General features: G+C 37.6%; 1 protein-coding gene across 5 annotated transcripts in view; it reads right to left on the reverse strand.

Moving 5' to 3' along the window:
- Positions 1-25920, reverse strand: part of LOC123745435 (Exchange factor for Arf 6) — a 109144-nt gene that overhangs the window by 27170 nt on the left and 56054 nt on the right. For all 5 annotated transcript variants that reach the window (XR_006771336.2, XM_045726018.2, XM_045726009.2 and 2 more), the window contains 2 exons: positions 22730-22873; positions 15853-16058 (listed from right to left, as the gene is read on the reverse strand). Coding sequence is in view for 4 of the 5 variants with exons in the window: in XM_045726018.2 (XP_045581974.1) it covers positions 15853-16058; positions 22730-22873 (350 nt within the window). In the remaining variant the exon portion in view is untranslated. The remainder of the gene's footprint in view (positions 1-15852; positions 16059-22729; positions 22874-25920) is intronic.

A 25920-nucleotide genomic window follows, 5' to 3' on the forward strand; every position in this document is an offset into this window, starting at 1 on the left:
AAGAACTGATTGCGTATGCATACAGTACTACTATACAGTGCCAGATGCTGTACCCAGAGAAAAGGCAAGAGGACCTGTTACCCCTTGTGAGGCACTGAATCACCAAAGCACAATACAAAAGATGGTGGTGATTGCAGTCCCATGGGAGACAGAAATACTGAAACACCATTCAGACTGATGTAAACTTTCACTAAGATGTGTATTTAACCCTTAAACCGCGCATATTGGGGGCCTGGTAGCGAAAAATATTTGAATAATGTAAAAATAACTTAGAAATGTTAAACAAATCTCCAACTTATTGGCTTCAGTGTCATGAAACTTTCATCAAAATATTTTCAAAAATTGATTTTAGACAAATTTTTAAAAATTAAGAATGTTTTGTTGATAAGGAGAACAGCTCCTAATAACTGGAACTGAAGGATTATGCAGTAATAAAGAGATGCAAGCACCTGTCTGACGCTCAAGGAAGAACTATAGTAGTAAGAAGTGTCCACAAAGTGGATATGCAGTTGGTGCCTTTGTATCATTGCTAAATAATACATAATAACACAAATAATAATGAATAACTATGTTAATGTGATCTATTTTGTTATATATCACATAAAATACATTGTCCAATGTTAATATATGTTACTTTCACCAATGTCCCCAAAACATTTTTTTATGGGATTTTTTTTTTTTTTTAAGATTTTATTTATTTTTTCTCCTTTGTTTATTGTCTGATTTTGTTGTAACCTTTACACCCTGGAGAATACATATGTTTCCCTAACTATGTGAAGATAGAATGAAATTGGTCAACAAATAAATCAGTTACAACTCGCAAAACTTAGGACTTTTAAATTTTTGGGGGGCCGATTTTTTCTCCAATTTCAAACTCTATTTTCTTTGTCTCTTTAAGTTGTTTTGATGATTAGGGACCATATTAGGGCTTTTTCACTTATATAAAGTATACCCCTAAATATATCCCCTAAATCATTATAATTATTATAATTATCTCAATATTTTGTGTTTTTTTGGGGTTATTTTTTCTTGACTTCATTTCAATACATATTAAACAACAATTTTCACATATTCGAGTATGAATGCCTAACAATGTTTATTAAAACATACAATTAAATTAACGAATTAAAACTACCTTTATTCATTGTTGATAACTTCAACTTCAATTATCTCTGAAACTAGAGTTTCAACTTTTGAGTTGAAACTTTTAGTTGCTTCTAAAATTCCAGTTTTTAACTGATTCTCACTATTTTGACATATTGTGTCCTCACCTGTCTGTTCTACAATCCCTTCAGAATGGATTTTTCATAAACTTTATACATTTAGAGTTATAATTTTTTTTTTCTAAATTTGCCGCATATTTCAAATGCCCTATTGACATTTTTTTACAGTAAACTGTACTGAAAACCTATATCCTAATTTGATGAAAATGAAGATCATATGCTATTCTGAGAGAATAATAACATTAAATGAACAATTGGTGATAGTTCATATTTTTTATTCTGAATTGAAAATCTGAAGTTTTCAATATTAAATTTTAAAATTAATATTGATTCTTTTGTTTTTCAAGTTACGCTGTGATCAATTAGACAAAGTTGAAGCATTTGCCTAGTTGATTATGCAAAAAAAATTGGAAGGTGTTTGTGCAAGTTTTAAAAACTTATGTTAAATTATTTTATGTTACATCATATATGTATGTATTGCGCGGTCTAAGTGTTAATGCAGGCTACAACACCACTGCTCCTCACCAGCATGGTGAAAGGTGGACACGAAACCCCAGTTGTGTTCTGACACTTCCATGAAAAGCTCAACAAATGGAAAGGGGCTGGGGGTAGGGGGGGGGGTAGGGGGGGGGGCAGATTTGAACCTAAAGAAAGTTGAAGAAAAAAAGGAAAAATGATGCTGTAGAATCCAGGACCACATGATCCTGGCCATAATTCAGCAAAAAGACACCCACCAGGAAAAAGCAGTAGAGTGCCATCAGCCAGAAAGAATAGGTGGGCCAAATGGGAAAGAACCATATCCCTGGCCAGCAGACTAGTTGCATTGGGAGTCCAGACCCACCAGTTTTTGAAGTATGGTTCAGAACACAGATCCCTAGAAAATGAACATAGCAAGAAACCAAGCTGATAACCAACCACATATGCCAGAGAACCAAACTGATGATCAATCACATATGTCAGAGAACCAAACTGATGACCGAGAACCAAACTGATGACCAATCACATATGCCAGAGAACCAAACTGATGACCAATCACATATGCCAGAGAACCAAAGTAATGACCAATCACTTATGCCAGAGAACCAAACTGATGACCAATCACATATGCCAGAGAACCAAACTGATGACCAATCACATATGCCAGAGAACCAAACTGATGACCAATCACATATGCCAGAGAACCAAACTGATGACTAATCACATATGCCAGAGAACCAAAGTAATGACCAATCACTTATGCCAGAGAACCAAACTGATGATCAATTACATATGTCAGAAAACCAAACTGAAAACTAACCACATATGCCGAGAAACAAATTGATGACTAATCACATTCCAGAGAACCAAGTTGATGACTTACCACTTATGCCAGAGTCAAACTGAAAACTTATCAGATATGAAAGATTCTTTATAAACGATTAAAGAAGCTTTTTCATTCTTCTTTCTCCAGAGTCCATTTTACAAAGGCATATTGTTTAACCAATATCAATGATTACTGTAAAATGTACATAGGACTGCAGTAACTTTAAAAAAAAGTCACCTGTAGAAATACTGGCCTCCCAGGCTCGGCAATTACTACTGATCAGGAAATATTTGAACATGATGAGCCACCAGGTGGGCACAAGCATGCACCAAACTCCAGTATTGCAGTACTAGACAATTGTTTGTGCAGTTTGCAAACAAGTAAACAAGTGTATTATCAATTTAATTATAGGCCTTTTTTCTAATGACAGCATTCTGGCTGAGATTTTGATAGATGCAACAGTCACTGTCCTAATTAGAATATGATGAGAGAGTATAAACAGTAAAAATCTTTTAATTATAATATTCCTGTGTTTATGATAAGAGGCTGAAAATGTAGCAATTCCCTGTTAAAATGTTTAAACTTCAGCAAAATTACATTTAAACCCCAAGGTACTGCAAAGATTCATCAGTAGTAAGTATGTAGAATCTACCTGTAATTTATTCTGACAAATGTAATACCTTACACTGAAAATTGGAATAATATAATCAAATTGTTAAAAGGTGCCCGAGTGTGGCACCTGCAAGCAGCAGGCTACATAAAGAAGAAAATCCATGTACACTAAGATGGTTTCATTCATGTGATAGCAAGTTAACATATGATGAGGAAACCGGGTTGAACGAGTGCTATTTTCAGTGTGTATCAGGAGTTATGTATATAATTGTTACATCTTTAAATCTGTAATGTAATTTTCCCCTCAATTCAGCAAAGCAGTTTATTCATTATCCCCACTCTACTATTTTATTTCCACATAACTTTATACTCCACAAACTACCTATCCTCTCCTAACCATGTACCCATTTCTTCCCCATTTTGCTCTTTCTTCATCTCCCCCACCATATCCATTCACATTACTCTTGCTCATATTCTTCTTGCATATTACAATCAACCAACAACTTGTCATTCTGATGCTCAGAGGTTTACAACATGGCAGATTTTAATTTCTGTTACAATTATTCCTAATACTGTAATTGTAAATGATACTCTATTAGCAAATGAAATAAATCATCTTGTATGGTATCCATTTTGAGTCATACAAAGGTGGGTGGATGTTACACCGGTGACTGGCAGTGCATCGTATTTTGATCATACGGTTCTTAACATCATTTTACATGCTTTGATTCTGCAGTGTTTTCTATATACAGTATAGCTACACAAATTGAATCCTAATGTTTCTTTCGACACAAAAGCATATTTTAGCAAGTGACATTAAGACAATTCCATTTGGTGAATGCAGTACATATTGTCCCTTCTAGCTTCCACCTATCTTGTTCAGAACACTCTGTCCCTCTCGCTTTTGTTTCGTTCCCAAGTCCAGCATAATTACATGGTTATATACAGTATACAGTAATTTGAAAAACAAACTATTGTAATTCCAAATATAACATTTTAATTTATATTAATTATAAAATCATATATTAAATAATAATAATAGAAAAAAATTATGTTAGAGTAAAAGATTTAATTAGTAAGACTCTGGTGGAGCATGTATATGTTTTCTGGCTCAGAAAAACAGGGGATGCTAACTTGAAAGAAACTCGGTCTACCATAATTCTGAATGAAGCAGCAGTGTTCTTATTGCAAAAATACTGTGATTGGCTGCAATGGAAAAAATAAATAAATCCCAGTAGCGGGAGTCTTGAGTTTTTACTCAACCAAAATGTAGTACTAAAACAATAAAAAAAAATTAAATGAATTATTTACATTACAAAATAATTTGTATCAAAATGTGTAAAAAAAAAGTGTTCTGTCATTTGTGCTAATGAAGTCAGTAACTGCACATGAAAAAACAAAATTCAGGTGCAACAGTAGTACATTTACTGTTCTTGTCTAGTTATGCTTGTGGGACTTTATTCCTAATTAAGACTACTCAATAGCTCAGTCAGTAGAGCTTCGGACTCACACGCGTGGGGTTCATGGTTCGAGTCTCCTAGAGCCCTGGTGAATGGAATGTGGGAATTGAGCTTTGGCACTTTCATCCCCCCTTTCAACATCCAATAAACTATTGTAAAAGTTTGAGCCTATTGGGTGCTATTATATCTACATTTTAAATTGTGTATAGTCATCCTCCACCACATCAATACCTAGCACAATTCATTTGTTAACTACTCTGACACCAACAACATTCTTTCTAAAATCTCTGTGGTTCATTTTGGTGCTAAGTTTCCACCTGTGTCCCCCTTGTGCAAGTACAGTACCACTAATGCTAAATAATCTGGCTTTCTTTACCCTATCCATTACCCTGAGAATTTTGTATGTGGTGATCTAGTTTCCCCCAACTCTTCTGTTTTTAAGGAATATGAGGTTTACTTCCTGTAGCCTTTCCCTTGTAATTCATACCTCTCAATTCTGGGACTAGTGTGGTGGCATACCTTTGAACTTTTTCTAACTTCATCTTATGCTTGACTAGATATGATCTCCACACTGGAGCTGCATACTCCAGGATTGATCTGACATGTGTGATATACAAGGTTCTGAATGATTTCTTACAAAATTTTCTAAAGGCAGTTCTTATGTTGGCAAATCTAGCATATGCTGCTGAAGATATCCTTTTGGTGTGGGTTTCAAGAGGCAGGTTTAGTGTAATACAGACTCCCCAATTCTTTTTTGCAACCTGATTCTTGAAAGATATTATCTCCTATTTGGTACATTGTCTCTGGCCTCCTGCTCCCTTTGCCTAGTTTTATTACTTTGGAATGAATAGTCCAACAAGTTGCTACTTGTTGGACTATTCATTCATTTTGCCCAGGTCATCTTCTAGCCTCTTGCTATCTTCCTCTGTCTTAATTCTCCTCATAATTTTTGCATCATCAGCATACACTGAGTGGAATAAGTCTATTTCCTCATGAAAATCATTTATGCACTCTATATGAGAAACAGGATAGGTTCTAATACTAATTGCTGTGCGACTCTGATGACATCACGCCACTCTGAGATCTCATCTCTCAGAGTAACTCAGTGTCTTCTGTTGTTAGGAACTCCCTTATCCACTGGAACACTTCCTCGTCACTCCTGCCTTTCTTTCCAATTTAAGCATGTCTCTTATGGGTATTTTTTCAAAGGCTTTCTGATAATCCCAAAATATGCAGTCAGTCTATCCTTCTCTGTCTTGTCTATTTTTTGTTGCCTGGTCATAAAACTCTATTAAAACTATGAGGAAAGATTTACCATGTATGAACTTCATGCTGCTGATGTCTTAAAAAGTCCCTACTCTCCAAATGTGTTTTTAGCAATTTTCTCAGTCTTCTCTACCACCTTGCATGGTATGCATGTTAGGGACACTGTAGTTCAGTGCTTCCCGTCACCCTTCTTGGATATTGAAACTATGTTAACTGCCCTCAAATTTTCTGGTAAATTTCCTGTTTCCAGTGAATTATTATACACCATCAAAAGTTGCAAGAATGGTGCTTCTGCTCCCTCTTTTAGCATCCATGTTGATATTCAATCTGGTCCAAAAGCTTTTGTCATATCCAGTTCTAGTTCTTAATTCATCTTTGGTAATATAAAATTATTCCAGTGCTGCTTAGTTTACCACCACCGCCTCTCTGTGCAGTTTTCCTTGCTCTATTTTGAAGGCCTGAAACATCTTGTCGAGTTCTTCACACACACACACACACACACACACACACACACACACACACACACACACACACACACACACACACACACACACACACACACACACACACACACCTTGCAATTTTATGTGAGCCAGTCCTCCATGTTCTCTGTCTGGTGATAAATCAGTTCATTCATGTGGTATTTTACTAAAATTCAAAGTTAAACTTTGTAAGTGCATTTTCTGATGCATGGCTGGCTTGCTTAAAACTTTATCAAGGTGTTAGATGTCTCAACATCCAGCATCTGTTTAGAGTGTCATTGTACAATGTACTGTTCATACCATGATGTACACTATTCAAGCACAATGAATATTCTCCTATCTAGTACTGCCTTGATCCAACACATACCAGACAATAAAACTTTAACTGTATTAACTCTCCAAAGGCATATAATTCATTTCACCTCTATTATCATCAAATATTTCCAATAATTAAAGAAGCAATTAGTATGTACAAGAAAAGCCCTATAACATTTAACCACTAAGATTATAAGATTCAAACAAACTACGAAACAGATGCAACTTTGATCAGGGCCTGACAGCTGAGTGGACAGCGCTTCTGATTCATACTCCTGAGGTTCCGGGTTCGATCCCCGGTGGAGGCGGAAACAAATAGGCAGAGTTTCTTTCACCCTGCTGCTCCTGTTCACCTAGCAGTAAATAGGTACCTGGGAGTTAGACAATGCTACAGGCTGCTTCCTGAAGGTATGTAACAAAAAGGAGGCCTGGTCAAGGATTGGGCTGCGGGGTACGCTAAGCCCCGAAATCATCTCAAGATAACCTCAAAAAGTAATTATCAAAACAAGGCACAAAGCCGGGAAGGCTATGTAGCACCATCAAATGTGCACCAAAAGAAGATACATAATGATTCATAAATAATGTTTATAACAAGATTTTCATTTCATGTGGGATGTTAACAAACATAAGAATGCCATTTAGGAATCTAAACAAGGAGGCTTTAAAGTCCATACACAATGCTTACTTGTGTATGCAGCTCCACCATGGAACCCACACTTTATAAAGCAAAGACAGCAGCTTGAGAATGTTCAGACATTTGAAACTGAATTAGTACCAAAATTGAGAGGACTCGGCTTTGAGGACAGGTTAGAAGAACTCGGCCTCACGATCTTTGAAGAAAGAAGAAACGGGGGATATTATAATTATGTACGAGACCTTGAATGGAATATATAAAGTAGACAAAGAAAGCCAATTTAAATTAAAAAGAGGTAGGACAAGGGGGGGGACATCAGTGGAATCTGGACATGCAATGAGTCAAAGAGATGAAAGGAAGTTCTTGTTCCCTATACAGGAGGTAGGCAAGTGGAATGCATTGAAGAAAGAAGTTGTTGAAGCCAATTCCATCCACAAATTTAAAAATAAATACAATGAAAATGTTAAAGTTGAGAGGCATAATTAGCACAGCAGGTATGAATCACTAGGAGGCAGAGCATAAACAGTTAGATCTTACTTCCCCGTAGTCACTGATAAGTAAGGACTGAGAGGTAAGCACTTGTTGAGTGATCATTCCCATGATAAAAAGACTTTGACTAGGAAACACATATGTGCCCATAACTGTTAATGTACAATTACATTATGTGTATACAAAATTTGTAAGGAGGAGTTTATATGTACAAAACCATCATGTTTATGTGTTCAGTATTTTATAACGATGTTTGGCATAGAAATATGGCAACCTAATTACTATGTAGTACAGCCTCAGCTCCCCCTGTATTATATGGTAGGAGGATTGGCATCGAAACCTATCTTCTCGCTAAAAGCAAAATCAGCCTCTTTTTCTTTTTTAATATCTATAACCTTTTTCCACCCTGTTATTTTCCTTTTCTCCCCTGGGTAGATACCTCCCACACTACAAAATGGGCTAATGGTAATTAATGAATTAATATTTGTAATACTGAATGTGTAATATACAAAATATTATGTATATTTGCAAAGAGGCGAGCAAAATTTACAAGAACTTTATATTCATGCAATGGTGAGTTTATAAAAGGGAGATGTTTTTGTGTACGCCCAAAGCTCTGTGAAAATTCATAAGATTAGTAAAGCTACCTGCCTATATAATACACTGCCCTATATCTACAAAAGTGTGCTCCCTGGGTTAATTACTGAATTGCAATCAATGAACAATTATATAATCAATTAAACACTCTTCTTCAAATATTTCCAGAAACTTAGTTTCCATTTCAGTGACCCCTTGGTGACTTCCTAATAGATCTTCTAATGCTACTAATGCTGTAGCAAGCAGCTCCGAGCATGCATAGTGACCATTCCTTCATGTGCCACAGTCAAAGAGTGTTTAACTGTAGAAAATAATAATAATACTAAAAAAAAAATTAAGCCCTGGTAATAAACCTAGCTGCAACTTAAAGAAAATACCCAGCACTATCTTCTTCATAGCTTATGTTATTTTGGATCTATAAAGATCAACATCTTTAAGCTCAGAATTCTTTAGCCTTGGAATAAAAGATTTTTATTGAAACAACCAATATGTATGTATGTATGTATGTATGTATGCATGCATGCATGCATGTATATATGTGTGTGTGTGTGTGTGTGTGTGTGTGTGTGTGTGTGTGTGTGTGTGTGTGTGTGTGTGTGTGTGTGTGTGTGTGTATATATATATATATATATATATATATATATATATATATATATATATATATATATATATATATATATATATATATATATATATATATATGTCGTACCTAGTAGCCAGAACGCACTTCTCAGCCTACTATGCAAGGCCCGATTTACCTAATAAGCCAAGTTTTCATGAATTAATTGTTTTTCGACTACCTAACCTACCTAACCTAACCTAACCTAACTTTTTCGGCTACCTAACCTAACCTAACCTATAAAGATAGGTTAGGTTAGGTTAGGTAGGGTTGGTTAGGTTCGGTCATATATCTACGTTAATTTTAACTCCAATAAAAAAAAATTGACCTCATACATAATGAAATGGGTAGCTTTATTATTTCATAAGAAAAAAATTAGAGAAAATATATTAATTCAGGAAAACTTGGCTTATTAGGCAAATCGGGCCTTGCATAGTAGGCCGAGAAGTGCATTCTGGCTACTAGGTACGACATATATATATATATATTTATATATGTCGTACCTAGTAACCAGAACGCACTTCTCGGCTTACTATGCATGGCTCGATTGGCCTAATAGGCCGAGTGATTTTCTTTATTTTCAACAACAAATTTCCAATTGGTTTATGTGAATTATTATTTTTATATTATATTAATAACATAAATTATTGACATAGTTAATGTTAGTTTATGTTAGGTTAGGTTAGGTAGGACTGGTTAGGTTCGGTCATATCTATACATTAGTTTGAATTCAAATTAAACAAAATTAACTCATACATCATGAAATGAATAGCTTTATCATTTCATAAGAAAAAAATTAGAAAAACATATTAATTCAAGAAAACTTGGCTTATTAGGCAAATCGGGTCGGGTATACTATATGTATGTATATGTGTGTAATTACCTAAGTGTAGTTACAGGATGAGAGCTACGCTCGTGGTGTCCTGTCTTACTAACACTCTTTGTCATATAACGCTTTGAAACTACTGACGATCTTGGCCTCCACCACCTTCTCGCCTAACTTGTTCCAACCATCTACCACTCTGTTTGCAAAAGTGAATTTTCTTATATTTCTTCGGCATCTGTGTTTAGTTAATTTAAATCTATGACCTGATGTTCTTGAAGTTCCAGGTCTCAGAAAATCTTCTCTATCAGTTTTATCAATTCCTGTTACTATTTTGTACATAGTGATCTTATCACCTCTTTTTCTTCTGTCTTCTAATTTTGGCATATTTAATGCCACTAACTTCTCGTAGCTCTTGCCATTCAGTTCTGGGAGCCACTTAATAGCATGTCTTTGCATCTTTTCCAGTTTGTTGATGTGCTTCTTAAGATATGGGCACCACACAACCACTGCATATTCTAACTTTGGCCTAACTTTATTCTAACTTTGATAGTGGCCCAACAAAAGTCGGGAACAATTTCTTTAGTATTTCGCCATCCATGTATTTAAAAGCAATTCTGAAGTTAGAAAACGTAGCATAAGCTCCTCGCACAACATTCTTTGTGGTCCTCAGGTGATAGTTTTCTATCTAGAATTTAAGATAACTACGGGCTCACCATACCCCATGCTACTTAGAACTTTTTGTTCCAGGTAGCAAAATTTAAACATCATCATCATCTAGAACCACCCCTAGATCTCTTTCTTTATCGGAATTCTTTAAAGTTTTCTCACATAATTTATAGATTGTGTGGAGTCTATGTTCTCCTATTCCAAATTCCATAACATGGCATTTATTCACATTAAATTCCATTTGCCAAGTGGTGCTCCATATACTTATTTTGTCCAGGTCTTCTTGAAGGGCATGACAATCATCTAAGTTTCTTATCCTTCCTCTTATTTTAGCATCATCAGCAAACATGTTCATATAACTCTGTATTCCATCTGGTAGATCATTTATGTAGACAATGAACATCACCGGTGCAAGAACTGAACCCTGTGGTACTCCACTGGTGACATTTTTCCAGTCCGATACATTGCCTCTGATTACCGCCCTCATTTTTTTATCAGAAAAATTTTCATCAATGTTAGAAGCTTACCTCTCACCCCCTCCAATATTTTCCCGTTTCCAGAACAACCTCTTATGTGGAACTCTGTCAAAAGCCTTTTTTAAGTCCAGGTAGATGCAGTCAACCCAACCAGAAAATCACTCTGCCTATTAGGCAAATCGGGCCTTGCATAGTAGGCCAAGAAGTGCGTTCTGGCTACTAGGTACGACATTATATATATATATATATATATATATATATATATATATATATATATATATATATATATATATATATATATATATATATATATATTTATTTATTTATTTATTTATTATACACACACATATACATACAGTGGAACCTCGAGTGATGAATAACTCCAGTTACGAGCATTTCAAGTAACGAGCGAGCCACTCGCAGAAAATTTGTCTCGATTGACGAGCTTTCGCTTGATTAATGAGCAAACCACATGGTGCTTCCTAGCGTTCCCGCTGGCTCTCAGACGCCTCTGACGACAGTGTTGTTGTTGTTTCGCAAGACAAGCATTTCACATGACGAGCTCGGTGCCGGAACGGATTAAATTCGTTAATCGAGGCACTTCTGTATACAGAGGTGCCTCAACACACACACAGACACACACACACACACACACGTAATTACACTTAGGTAATTACACACACACACAACATTGAAACCGGTAAAAAAAAAATGCATCTTTTCACAAACACAGGATTCAAATCAGTAAGACAATTTGCTTTTTAACAATCCATGATAAAATTAAAGTCTTCCCAATCATATGAGTGGCATTATATTTTCACTTCTACAAGAGCAATTATATAGCATCTTATAAAAAAAGCATTATGGTGCAAAGGGGAATAATTAGGATAGGAAAAAAAAAAGATTATATACCACATATCACAGATTTGAAAAAGTTAAATAATATTCACATATGGTTTTTCATTTACTTAAGAGACTATTGTGATAAAACTTGATTGCCTATTTATTTTAGCAGTCACCATTCAGTATCAAAACATTATTGCATATCTATAGCAAAATTTAAGTTCACACACATCAATCTTCAGGTCCAATACCTTGAAGGCAACATGGAATATCCTAAAAACTCTACTGCACCACAGGGTACTTGCGATCCATGCAAACAGATCATAGCTTGACAATAAAGTTAAATAAAACAACCTTTGAACTCTACCTGCGCCCTGTGGTATATTAGTAACATTCTGAGCTAGTGCTGCTCACTTTTCTACCTCTTCATCTTTACTTTCTCTGCAAAGTTACAAAAAAGAGCCTCTATCACTATCCTTCACATTCTGGTGGCATGAAGTTAAGCATCTCCCTACAAAACAACTCAGAACCAAAATGATTTAGGACTATTTTCACAGATGCCTCTCTTAGGTGACCTATTTGAATTACGTAGACTGTTTTCTAACATCCTTCTATACAGACATGCATATGGAGATAATTCACATGCAATATATCACCTTATCTTAGCAGCCCTGTTAATCATTATATATATATATATATATATATATATATATATATATATATATATATATATATATATATATATATATATATATATATATATATATATATATATATATACTGTATATATATATATATATATATATATATATATATATATATATATATATATATATATATATATATATATATATATATATATATGTCGTACCTATTAGCCAGAACACACTTCTCAGCCTACTATGCAAGGCCCGATTTGCCTAATAAGCCAAGTTTTCCTGAATTAATATATTTTCTCTAATTTTTTTCTTACGCAATGATAAAGCTACCCATTTCATTATGTATGAGGTCAATTTTTTTTATTGGAGGTAAAAGTAACGTAGATATTTGACTGAACCTAACCAACCCTACCTAACCTAACCTAACCTATCTTTATAGGTTAAGTTAGGTTAGGTAGCCGAAAAAGTTAGGTTTGGTTAGGTTAGGTAGGTTAGGTAGTCGAAAAACAATTATTTCATGAAAACTTGGCTTATTAGGCAAATCGGGCCTTGCATAGTAGGCTGAGAAGTGCGTTCTGGCTACTAGGTACGACATATATATATATATATATATATATATATATATATATATATATATATATATATATATATATATATATATATATATACATACATATATATATATATATATATATATATATATATATATATATATATACATATATATATATATATATATATATATATATATATACATATATATATATATATATACACATATAAATAAATAAATATATATATATATATATAAATAAATAAAATGATACCGGGCTACTTTTCTTTATATATGAAATACCTAATCTATGTACATTATCTGGAATAAGTAATCCTTAAATTTCTAATAACTTTGGCATATATTATTCTTATAACATAAAACAGAACTCCAAACACAACAAAATGAATTCCATGAATAAATTAATAAAAGTAGAGAACTAGTTCCCCCATATTCAAACTGAGCAACTCCCAGAATACTGTATATCCTCTTAGACAGGGTTTACCAGGTGTCCACGTGACCACCAGATGACCTCTCATCTCTCCTCTTCAATAGGAAGCATATATCTGTGGGGTTTAAGCTAATGCATCTAAATATTACAGACTTGTTTTTACTCTACTGAAACCAGATTGTTAACCATTACTGAAATACTAATACTGAAGACCCCTGAAATTATGAACTCTATAAAAGTTCAGGGATGTGAGAATTATTTTCTAATTTAGAAGAAATGTACTACTGTACATACCAAAATAAAAAAAAAAGCTGTAAAGGTGAAACCTTTTCAGATGCTTAACCTTTGTATATAATCTAAATATTTGTTTACAACTAACAAGATAAATGTCACTGATATTGGTAATAACATTATAGATACTGTATTATACATACCAATAAATAAAATAAAGATATAAATAAATAAAATCCATAATAATTTAATTTTTTCCCCATTTACTGTGCATGAGATGCATGCATTGAGACTTACTGTTGGTGGAAGCATGCATAATTCCTTCAGCTGAGACTAAATTACATAAAATAAGATTATTTTTTTTTTAGCAGTCTTGGCTGCACTTAATCTGTCCATTTAACATAGCTTTATGTAGATCATATTCATTGGCACTAGCTTTATATCTAAAAATTCTCCATCAATCTGTCATCTGTGCAACTCTTGAAGTGCATGAATGTATATTTTGATTAAAATGGCAAAAAATTTAGTTTTGTAAAGGAGAAAAAGCAAGTCTATACTATTGCTTCTTAGTCTTTTTAAAATATTATTTTACAAGAACAATTGATAAATTACCAAATAGGGTAATTTACTCTCTAATTAATTTGCAAGACACTCCTTGCCTTGAATGAAGGAGATTCCTCACAGAAAACCTTGTTAAACAAAGAATAGAAATTACCTGTCTAGTTTTGTTCAGAATTCACAACTTGTTCCTCAACTAATATGACATTAATAATCAAACGTTCAAAAGCCAAAAGAAAAATAAGATAAAGGCATAAGAAACATGATCAATTGTATCATGAATAATGCATCTGGTTTGAAATGGTGATAAATATACTGTATATTGTCTTTTCTGGACTACAACTCCTGAGCTATAATGACAAAATTACAATTTAACTTTCAAAATCTACATCTTTGCCTAGATAACTTTTTTAAACAAGGCAAGAAAAGACTAAGCCATGCTTATTGTTCCACCACCCTATGGATATTGCTGAGATGGAAGTGCAATAACTCAATAACAGTATGGGGAAATATAAGATTCAGAAATCTACCAATTCCTTTCATTGTAGCATATATAATACTTGTTGAATTATGCAGGAGAACCCATTTGTAGACTCTAATCACTTTTGTCAGTGTACAAGACTTGTGTTCTATGCCTTGCCATTGTACAAGACTGTGTTCTGTGCCTTTATCAGTATACAGGGCTTGTGCTCCTGGTCATGAGAAGCTACATTTGCAGTATGAGAAAATATGTTGTAACTAAAATTCACACATCCCATGTTACATAAATTCAGGGAACTGAAGTATTTGTGAAGCTTCAACATGACAAGTATCATCATCTAGAAGTAATAAGGTCAACTTTGACACCAAATAATAAACTATTAACACATGCCCAAAATTTTGGTTATGTTTTCTGTGACATTAATTAACGATACACAATTCTATCGTATTTGACAATTTCCCCAAACTGACAAAATAAAAGTTTGTTATTTTGCTATCTACTTCAAATGTCAGACATAAAATATATGCAGAGCTAACTTGAAAGGCTCAGAATGACTGCTAAAACACAATCACACTGTAATCTAAGTTATTCTTGCACAAACTGCCCCAGTCCCAGGGGGGTGTAAGGCAATTCCCAGGTCACACACCCAAAAGCATAAATGCCTCAACCCCTTCCCTTCACCATACCTCATGTAACAAGGACTTTATTTTCATTATTAGCTTCATAAAGATATTTGATCATTGTTGTATTGGATATCATAAGAGTGCCATAACATTAACAGAACTATTTAACAAGGCATCAATAGTTATTTTTTCAGAGCCATGCAAGTAACAGCCTCATTGCAGGGATGCCATATCAGGATCAGATGCAAGGCTTACCCAGGCTGGCTTAAAAGATAAGATGGTTTGCAGTACACCTTGACCTGGTAAATCAATATTAAAGAACATAATTTTCCAAAGCCCAGGTTATGAGACAGATAAAGCCTGAGTGAGGTATGGTGTGATGGGGGTAGTGAGGGCGTGAGGATTTAGTGAGATAGTATTGAGCACAGCACACAGTGGTGGGTCAGAGAAAGGCATTGTGGTGCACTGCCTGCTGGTAACTGTACCTGTCACCTGGCCGCGCCCTCTCAGGGATGGGTGGCGGAACAACACGGCCCCCGCGATCCCCCCCTTCAGCCCCCTCCCCAGTCGGTCGTGCCTCAAACACTGGAAGATCCCCAACATCTAGTCCTGCTCCTGCACCCTGCTGTCCAGGTGGTTGAGAAGTTAGCCGGGAACGCAGAAGATAAACGTACGTCCGATATCTTTTGACCTGTAACATTGTGACATTTAAAAGTGTGCAATTTATTAAATTCAAGAAGTAAATTGTAACAAAATATTAAAATGTAATTAAAATATTTAAGATTCAATATACATAGAGGGATGGAAGAAAAACAATTATAGAAAAATCAGATATGGCTCAAAGAGAGAGATTCCCGATTCCATTGTGAAATTATCATAAAACAAAACCACCCCATCCTTTCATCTTCACATTAGTTCTCATCAGGTCAGTTTTCTCGTCTAGCAGCATCATATATATATGTTTTCTCTGAAGCACACTGCCAGTGAAACATTAAACACGTTTTAAGTTACAATACGTTAAAACTAATCAACTCCCTTAGACTATCTACAACAACATAAAAAGTTACCTAATATGTAAGTATGCATTTAAAATTAATTTTAAAATGAGCAAGAAATCATTCTACTTCTTAACCACTTAACTGCGCCAACCAAGCATTCTCGGTCGGCGGGAAACTGCGCCAACCGAGAAAATTCTCTTTGATTTTTCCGTACCCACTCTAAATGTGTGAGAGGTTGGTTGTGTACGAAATGGACTCTTCGGACCTCCAGTGAGAGGCAGCCATCTTGGAAAAAATTCCCAGAATGCCCTAGGGCTACTGGCTGGGTTAGTACGGAATGAGCAACCATGCGTGGCGCACGCGCCTCTGGCTCCCAAACACCTGTCCAACACGGTGTTGAAAGATCGCTCTGTCGGTGAAATTCAAACCTTATTGTTTGAAGAACATAAGGGTCATGATATTGGTGAAGCTAGGCGCAATAAGGACCTAACACAAAGGTCGGATGCAAGTGATACAGCACCGATGAGGACAATATAGCGAGCATATCCAGTTGTAGCTTTGAGCGCCACTTTTGCCCACCCACGTCATCTCCAATTTTTATAGATGATACAAAGATGAATCGTTTTCTGCATTCAGTGATGATGCATCTGATAGAAATAGCATAGATGAACAGTGTTAGCGACTTCCACGGTGGTGTTTTCCATAGATATTTTCAAGAATACCTGAATCTCTTCCAGACTGACGGACACTCTTTGAGGCTAGCTTAACCCTTAAACTGCTCATGGTGTATATATACGCCATGAGTAGCATGTCACATGGTGCGCATAGCGTACATATACGCCATAGGGTGCCAGGCTCGATTCAAATGGCCCGCGGCTACACGGGGTTCACATTAGCTTCCTCAGAGCTCTTGTAAACAGACGCCATATTAAAAAAAAATCGTGGGCAATTTTCTCAGGTGTGAGAGGCACAGTACTGTTGGAGCAACCAAGGCTGGCACACGTAGCATGAGCAAACAGCATTGCTGTACAGCTTGTGACCACAGCATCGCCAAAAAATGTCAAAATAAATATATACAGTAATTGCTATTACTTAGCGATGACAATATTACAGATGACCCTTGACTGAGCAGAATTGTTGTAATAATTAGGGCTGTGGGACTAGTGATGCTGAGAGACGGAGGGAGATAGCATCGTTTACTGACTGTGTGGCCACCTGTTATTGTCTGCATTCACCATACCAGCTCAGTGGTTCTCTATGGTGAACACAAATGTAGATACTTATATATAATGTGTGTATTAGTGTAATAACAGCAAAAGGATTATGCTGGGAGGAGCCATTTGGGTGACGGAGGTGACGTCGTCTGCATGATTTGTCTAGCTGTTTAGAGGATGGCCACTATGCTCTTTGGGCACTCTACAAGCTTAGGTGTACAGTTACGGTGCATACAACATGCAGATACTTATATATAATATGTGTATATAGGGTAATAACACTGCAAACAGTATTGTTGGGGGAGAAAGTTTAGTGCATGTGACCTTAAATGAGTGAGGGAGCCGCCAGCTGAATGTGTGTATAGCGACGACTCCTAGTGCCTGAACTAACTATATCAGCTTAGCTGAACAGTTGTGGTGAAGTACTTATATATAACGTCTGTATATAGTGTAATAACACCACAAATGGTATTGTTGGGGGAGAAAGTTTAGTGCATGTGACCTTGAATGAGTGAGGAAGCCGCCAGCTGTGTGTGTAGCGACGACTCTTAGTGCCTGAACTAACTATATCAGCTTTGTTGTACAGTTGTGGTGAGCAAAACATGTTGATTCTTATATATAACATGTGTATATTTTGAATAAAACATAAAACAGAATGGTGGGAGGAAAAAGTGGGTGAGTGAGGCGTTGTTGAGGGAGTAGCAGCGAGTGGCTGGCTGGTGTGTGGCAGTCACTCCTCGTTGCTTTTCGACTCTCAATACCAACTTAGTGGTTCGTTATGGTGAACAAAACATGTAGATACTTATATATAACCTGTGTATAGAGTGTAATAGCAGCAAAACTATTTGTTTATTGTTTTATGAACATAATAATTGAATCACTAATATGCACACCATACTTTTGTGTATAGTGATTATTCACCACTTTTATTATATAAATATATTACAATACACACTATTGAATAATATTACTACAAAAAAACTAAGAAAAAATCAGTCAGAGACATAGAAATAATTAAGTGATTATATCTTCGTGGCAACTCCCACCTGTCAGCACAGGTGACGCTGACCGGCTCTGACGACCGCTCTGTCAACGCCCACTTTTTGCCACACTTCCTCGGTCAATTGCGCCCAAATTATGTCACCTACGATTTTTTTTTCCCCCGTGCTCAGGGAACACATATTAACATTTTAAGAAGACAAAATAATTTTTTAGATTTTTTTTTTCTTGTGCACAGGGGTGTAAATGTCCTCAGGACCCCTGAGCAGTGGAAGGGTTAATCTCTTTGTGACTGACGAGCACTTTTTGAGTCTAGCTGAATCTCTTCCTGACTGACGGACACTCTTTGAGGCTAGCTGAATCTCTTCCTGTGTGGGACCTTACAAAGTGATCTTTTCAAGACTACCTTACAAATTTATCTTTTCCTATAATCTTTTCAATACTACCTTATGCTTTACAAGCTTGGCTACATACAACCTACAAGTACTATAGCCAAGGGTGTACGTGAGTGCGTTATTTGCAAGCACACAGAACGAAGAAATAGGAAGCGAAAATGACACATGTATTACAGTTCCATGGAACATTATGAACGTTCTACTGTATACATATTGTAAAGGACACAAATATGCATCATATACGATAAAAGAACAAATAAAACCACATTGGAAATACATAGAAAAAATATCTGAAAATATATTTGTGGCAATACCCGGTGCTTGAATGGCCCGCACGACTGTGTCTGAGCTTGTCACGTACGGGCGACCAGACCCTGATGAGGTCACAGCGTACCTTGTCCACGTCCCAACAGCCAAAGTAATTGGAATTTGGTATTTATTTTTACATAGACATGTTCAGGGAAGGGAATTTATCATTTTACAAAGAAAAAATAATTTTTGGGAACACTTTATTTCATGCGCACAGGGGGAATTTCACAATAAACTCGCGCAGCACGGTGGTTAAAGAAATGACATAAATTGAACCTTGACTTTTCACTTTATTTGAAACTAGATGAGGTCCCCAGCAGTGCCTGAGAGAATCCTAAGAAGTGACAACAACAACAACGTATTGGGTGTTCTAGAATGCAAATCTGTCATCAGAATATGCATTTTGTATAACAGTACTATGCAGTATTTGAATACAGCAATAATATGATAAAATTCTAAAAACTCCTTGGAATCAGCCCTGAAGATTTCATCACCAATCCTTGTACAGGCAAACAAATAAACTGATACAGACATTTTCTTTTATACATCATAGATTTGCAGTTCAATGACACTCCAAACACAGCTGACAGTTCTTAAATCTTGTGTCACCCTCTTCAAGTAAACACTTTACAGAACCAAAGCACTTCATGGACTCTATTTTGTAACATTGTTACATAGTTTAAATTCTATTCACTACAGTTAATTTGGAATTCAATACACATACAGAATAGTATAAACCAATACTCTACCATCATTATTAATGCTTAGAAAATAGTGAAGAAGTGAGACATTGCAAGGGATTATAAGCAATGGTATGAGGGATGGTGGGTGAAAGAGAGGAAAAGGGAGGGGCCACGGATGAGTGGGAGGAGCAGCTGACTGACAGATGCAAGCGAGATGTTATACTCTTTCAGAATGTTACTTTCGACTCTAATCTACTATGTAATGAACTTCAATATTTTAAAAATTAGTTAGATATTTTATAATCTTAGATTTTCTTTTTCAAGGGATGCCTGGTCAGCCAGGCTGTGACTCATACTTCAGGTTACAAGCAGCAGCATCGAAGAGGCTGGTTGATCAGATCACCTACCAGGAGCCCTGGTTACCGACCGGTTCGTGGGTAGGTTACTCCTCATCATCATCAACAGGTATTTCCCCGATAAACCACCCCCTTTCCTTTCAGATTACAATGCTGAAACTTGAACTAGAAGTTCATCTTATTGGTTAGATTTTATAAATAAAGTTTCATGAAAATTAGAAGTTTTTAATATTACCAATGGAAATGAATGTGATTCAGGTCCCTTAATATTATTGTTGAAAATTTTCCAACACTAATACAGTACATCATTTTTTGTATAATAATACAACCTTATTGTATTAATCATAGTGATTACTAACCCTACTAATTTGTAGAATTAATTCAATTATTGTTTCTATTACGAAGCAATATTTGCCAGATTCTTCCTAGTCAGAGTGATGACGTGAGGAACGACAGGCTGAAACATGAATTCTTTCCACATTTAGTTGAATCTAAAACAGAGTCCAGTTAATTACGTTCCTTTACTAAGGATAATCCTTTATTTAGTTGATTATTTACACAGCATATTATTGCTTACTGAATTCATTCATTTAGGTGTATTAATAACTACAGTGGAAATTATTATAGTATAAAACGATTTATATAAAATTTCTTAATGCAGTCTTAATAAACTGACTTGCATTGTGCAAAATATATTGCACCTTAATACATTTATTAGTGACAAACATGTCACAATTCCTTACTTTCCCTGATTAATTATAAGTAAGTAAAATAATTTACGCTCGAGAATACTTTGGAGCGTTCTGCGCATGCGTATCACAGCCAGGGAAGGAGACACCATTCTTACTAGAGACGCCATATTAGCAGCGTGCAAGGGAGAAGCATTCCTCAGTGAGGCGTGTTCTGAACAGCACCCACCATTACAGCCATTGTGGTTAATTGGCCTGAAGATTAGTCATTGCCTTTAATTGACCAAGGGTGCATTCTACTCTTACTGGAGACCTGAGAGGAGCGCCATAGCTTACTGGCGAACATGTGAACGGCCGTTGCAGTTAATTGGCCTGGAGTATGTCAATGAGTGGACCACAACAATCTTTGTGCCTGCTGTTACTCCACCAGTGATCCCAGGATCGCATCGGTGAACAACTATATGTTAAGTGGCATATCTTGGTGTACTGAGCTCTTTACATTAATTTTTACCCTTGTTCATCGTTATGTCGCGTTCTCTCTTCTAAACACTAAGTACATCCCCAGTGAATTAAATTTACTCCCCTTATTTTGTAACAATAGTATATTCAGTAGATGGTAAGCAATTTCTACATTGTACTGAGTTTACAGCGTATGTTGAGGCCGTCTGAGGAGAGATCAACTCCCCCGCCATGCTTGTTGTACGCATGTTCCAGCAGGCTCTAGACAATGCCACGCCACAATCGCGCTACTGTTCACTGTCACAGCTAAGAGGCTAAATTCTTTCTAGTTCATTTACTAATCTCTTATATGCAATTGAGATATAATAATATCTCATCATTATAAATCATTTATATATGCCATATAAATTTTGTGCATAAATTTCTTATCGCTTTACTAATATATTAAATAGGAATAATTATCTTATGCTAATTACTGCATTATTCTGTCGTTGACTGATTCTTGTTCTATCAAGATTGATTTATTGAACTTTATTTAATTTCTGATTTATATCTGATAGTAAATTTTACTAACCCTGTCGATGAAGAACAAGCATCGATTCAATGTACTAGGGATGTATTAATTTCTAGTATTAACCTCCATTTTGGGTGAGAGGATTTGACTCATAATACAGTCCCTTTAATAATCAATGCATTATTAATTAAGAACATCCATAGGACACTAGTTCCTGGAGTAAAATATTATACCACTAGCTCTAGCCTGTTTTCCACTTTTTCTCAAAAAAGTGGTGGTCCTTCGTTAACTATTGAAAATAGTATTAATTTAAATGATTTACATGAGTCAAGTTTTCCCACACTTACAATAGTCATACGCTCCACATCCATAAAGAATATTCATACCTTGAAATTTTTTATATTTTTACCATTATATTACTAGCATTTCATTGTAAATATCTGATCCACACAACTCTTCCCCCACATAACCTACCTAATTACTAACCCACCCACATTATTAACCAGTTTTCCCACTATTTTCCATATTCTTCTATTTATTATCATATGCTAATGTCCTTAGAATTTTTAGTCACCATATTCACCTTTACTTTTTCTAACCCCAGCTCCTTTCCAATCATCACACACAGCACCACTTTCTCATAGTGTCTGGATACGCCTTCAAAATCACATCCTGTATTCAGCCTATTTATAAATTACTGAGTTATTGGGATTATTTCCTTTAAGTACTATAAACAATGAGCTTACCTCCTTGATGAGGTATGCTTCCTTTTCTCTATAATTTGACATGGAGTATGCTTTGCTATTCTTCTCCGGAGGGTGAGCCTTGTGGTCCTCTAGCTCCTGCTCCAGCTGTGCTAATCGCTGAGTATGGTCCTCCACTTGTTCAGTCTGCCAAAATGGGTTTAACTTTTCTTAAAAGACAAATTAGTATCAGCTGCATCACTGAACTAAAAAAAACAGATTTGAATGTAATGAAACGCCATTTTCTGGGTGAGACCAGGAGGCTCCCTGGAGCTATACCGAGCTGATGTGTTTATATTAGACCATGGCAACAGTCAATCGATGGAGTTCTAGCCTACCGTGGACCAGCATCGGAATCTGGTTCTCCCTCAGAGAGGCACGAGGAGCAATGGCCTATAGACACCCCCGTGTAATTGGAAGCAGTCTATGTCTGACATCTACCAGGTCAGGCACCCAGAAAGATAGGAATTCCAAAACTACAGCAGGTTATAAATTGCAAACTAAAAACTGAACTAGCTAGCAGAACTCCCCAATTGAAAACAAGCATGACGTCACCACAGCCGCCGTGTCACTGTCTGCCCAACTCCTCCACCATGGGAGGGAGAAGGGGGGTCCCAGACCATCTGAGCCTGCTACCCAATCCCAGTTCAGAGGCTAAATATAAAAAACCAGCGTAGAATGTAATGAAACGCCATTTTCTGGGCGAGACCCGGAGGCTCCTCGGAGCTATTTAGGCTGATATTGCTAATGTCAGACTTTGGCATCAGTCATATGAATGGAGTTCTTTGGGCCTACCGAGGACCACGAGCCAGAACCTGGCTCCCTCAGAGAGGCACGAGGAGCAATGGCCTATAGAAACCCCCATGTGGTTGGAAGCATTCTATGTCTGCCATCGACCAGGTCAGGCACCCAGAAAGGTAAGCGCCCCAAAACAAACCCCTATTTTGGTGAAAATTCCTACAAAAACCCGAACTAGTGGACAGAACCCCTAAACAGAAACGAGCAAACAAGCATGACATCATACCTCGCCGCACCGCTGTCTACACAGCTCCCCCCTCTCCAGGAGGGAGAAGGGGAAGCCTCAGACCTTCATGCCGGCAATCCACACCTCAGTTCTGAGGCTGGACATCAAAGCATGTGGAAAAATCACCGACCGGGGTAAGGGAGGGCTGCCGGGGAGCCTCCATGTCTCACCCAGAAAATGGCGTTTCATTACATTCAATGTTGGTTTTCTGGGGAAAGCCCCTTTGGCTCCCGGAGCTAATGAAGACCAGAGGAAAGATGAAGACCAGAGGGACTTACTCAGGAGGCGGTCGTCGCTCACTCCTCAACTCGAAGTCGACACAACTGGCTGCATCCGCTGACGCAAAGCGACACAGGTCCGACTAGGCCCCAGGAACGTTCACCATGTAACGTGCAGCCAGGACCCTGTTCGACCACCAAAAACCCGGCGCCCGAATGTCAACCCAAGACATATTACCAAAAACAGCAGCAAGTGCAGCAAACTTACGAACATCATGAGCACGGGGATAGACCACAGGCCGGCTAGACCGAATAACTCTGCGGACGACCCAGGAGACCCGAACCCTGGAACAGGGAAGAAGGGAAACCGGATCGACCCAAAGCGCATACCCGGCCACAGAGTCCGTGGCACGCAAATAATGGGAGAGCCGCAATTGGACACAATACATGATGCACCCCCGGCCTGACCATGCATCAACAACCCAAGGACCCCTCCGAAAAGCTACAAGAGCTATAACCCAAGGGCTACAAGCAGCACAATCCGGCATCCCGAACCACAACGGAAGGAAAACGAGCAGTGCTGAGACACAGCGAGGAGAGAAGAGATATGAACAAATGAACGGGAAGGTCAAAAACCCAGAAGCCACCCGGAATAGGACCCACAAGCCCTAAAAAGGACCGGAGGGAAGCCCCACTGAACGATGACAGACATACCAGGAAAACGGGAAGGAGCAAAACCGTCCCAAACCTTCGCGAACACATAGAAGCAAACACAAAGGACGAAGGCACAGAAAAACCCAGTCGCACCCGAGACCAAAAGTCATGCAGAACACCAAGAAGAAGGGGACATGACGGAGAAATCCCGTCCCAGGAAAAAAGGGCAAGAACGTAGAAAAGCACCCACCGACAGGACAGAAGCAACTAGCATAATGGACAAGGAACCGAGCCCGGGGAGGGGCCGACGCCCAAATACTCGTGTGAAGGGACCTAGGAACCAAACCTATGAGCCAGAGCCCAAGCGGATTCCAAGGATTGAGCAAGCACCGCCTGATTGCATGCGAGACGAGAAGCAAAGAACAGAGACACCGCCTCCTGCAGGATCAGCGCAAACAGCTTCAACAAGGCAGCCGACGCCAGTACTGATGAGATCAGCACACCAGAACCAGGATTGGCATCCAGCGCCTCCATGTCCTCCTCAAGCCAGTCCAAAGACATCTCGAGAATGGAAAAGAAATGCACGACCGAAACCAAATGGCCATGGGCACGCAAGTCCTCAGCAACCAGGGCAGCCGAAAGGGAGGGGGACCTGCATGTGAAGCTGTACCTGGCCGACATCCCGAGGAAGAGCAGGGGTAAATAAACACACATTGAGGCGTTCAAACTCGCCCCCAGGCAGACCTGAGCAACCATAAGGGCCTCTCACCACTCAAGCGTGCAGGACCAATAGAACGTATGCCATTCCACCAATGAAAACAGTTCGCCAACAAGGATGACACTGGAACCTCGTAATGCACTCAATAAGGAAAGGAAGAACCAAACTCAAAAAGAGGCAGGATCCATTATCAAGGCGTAATTGGGTCGCACAGGAGGTAAGCCGCACTGGCCTCCCACACCTCATGTGGTGTTATGGGAGAGGCCCAAAACCTTCAAAAAGACGGGACCAAAGTAACCAAGGGAACCTGGAACTGAACCCGGAGAGGGGGTTGATGCCATATCAAACGCGTACAGGGAGGGGGGATAAGAAAACCCCACATCCTGCACCAACAAGTTCTACTCAGAAGGTACCAAAACCCAAGCAGGGTCAAATGGGGCCCAAGCCCCCGAAGTCATCCCAATTTCCCACCCTAGGAACCTCTACACCAGGACCTGGGGCTGAGCTGTCCCCCAAATTCTCTGCCTTGAAAGAAAAGGCAGAGTCCACCAGAAAAGCTGGAATGAAGGGGGGTCCATTG

Source organism: Procambarus clarkii, chromosome 10 (genome assembly GCF_040958095.1).
Source record: "Procambarus clarkii isolate CNS0578487 chromosome 10, FALCON_Pclarkii_2.0, whole genome shotgun sequence".
In the NCBI taxonomy this organism is placed as follows: domain Eukaryota; kingdom Metazoa; phylum Arthropoda; class Malacostraca; order Decapoda; family Cambaridae; genus Procambarus; species Procambarus clarkii.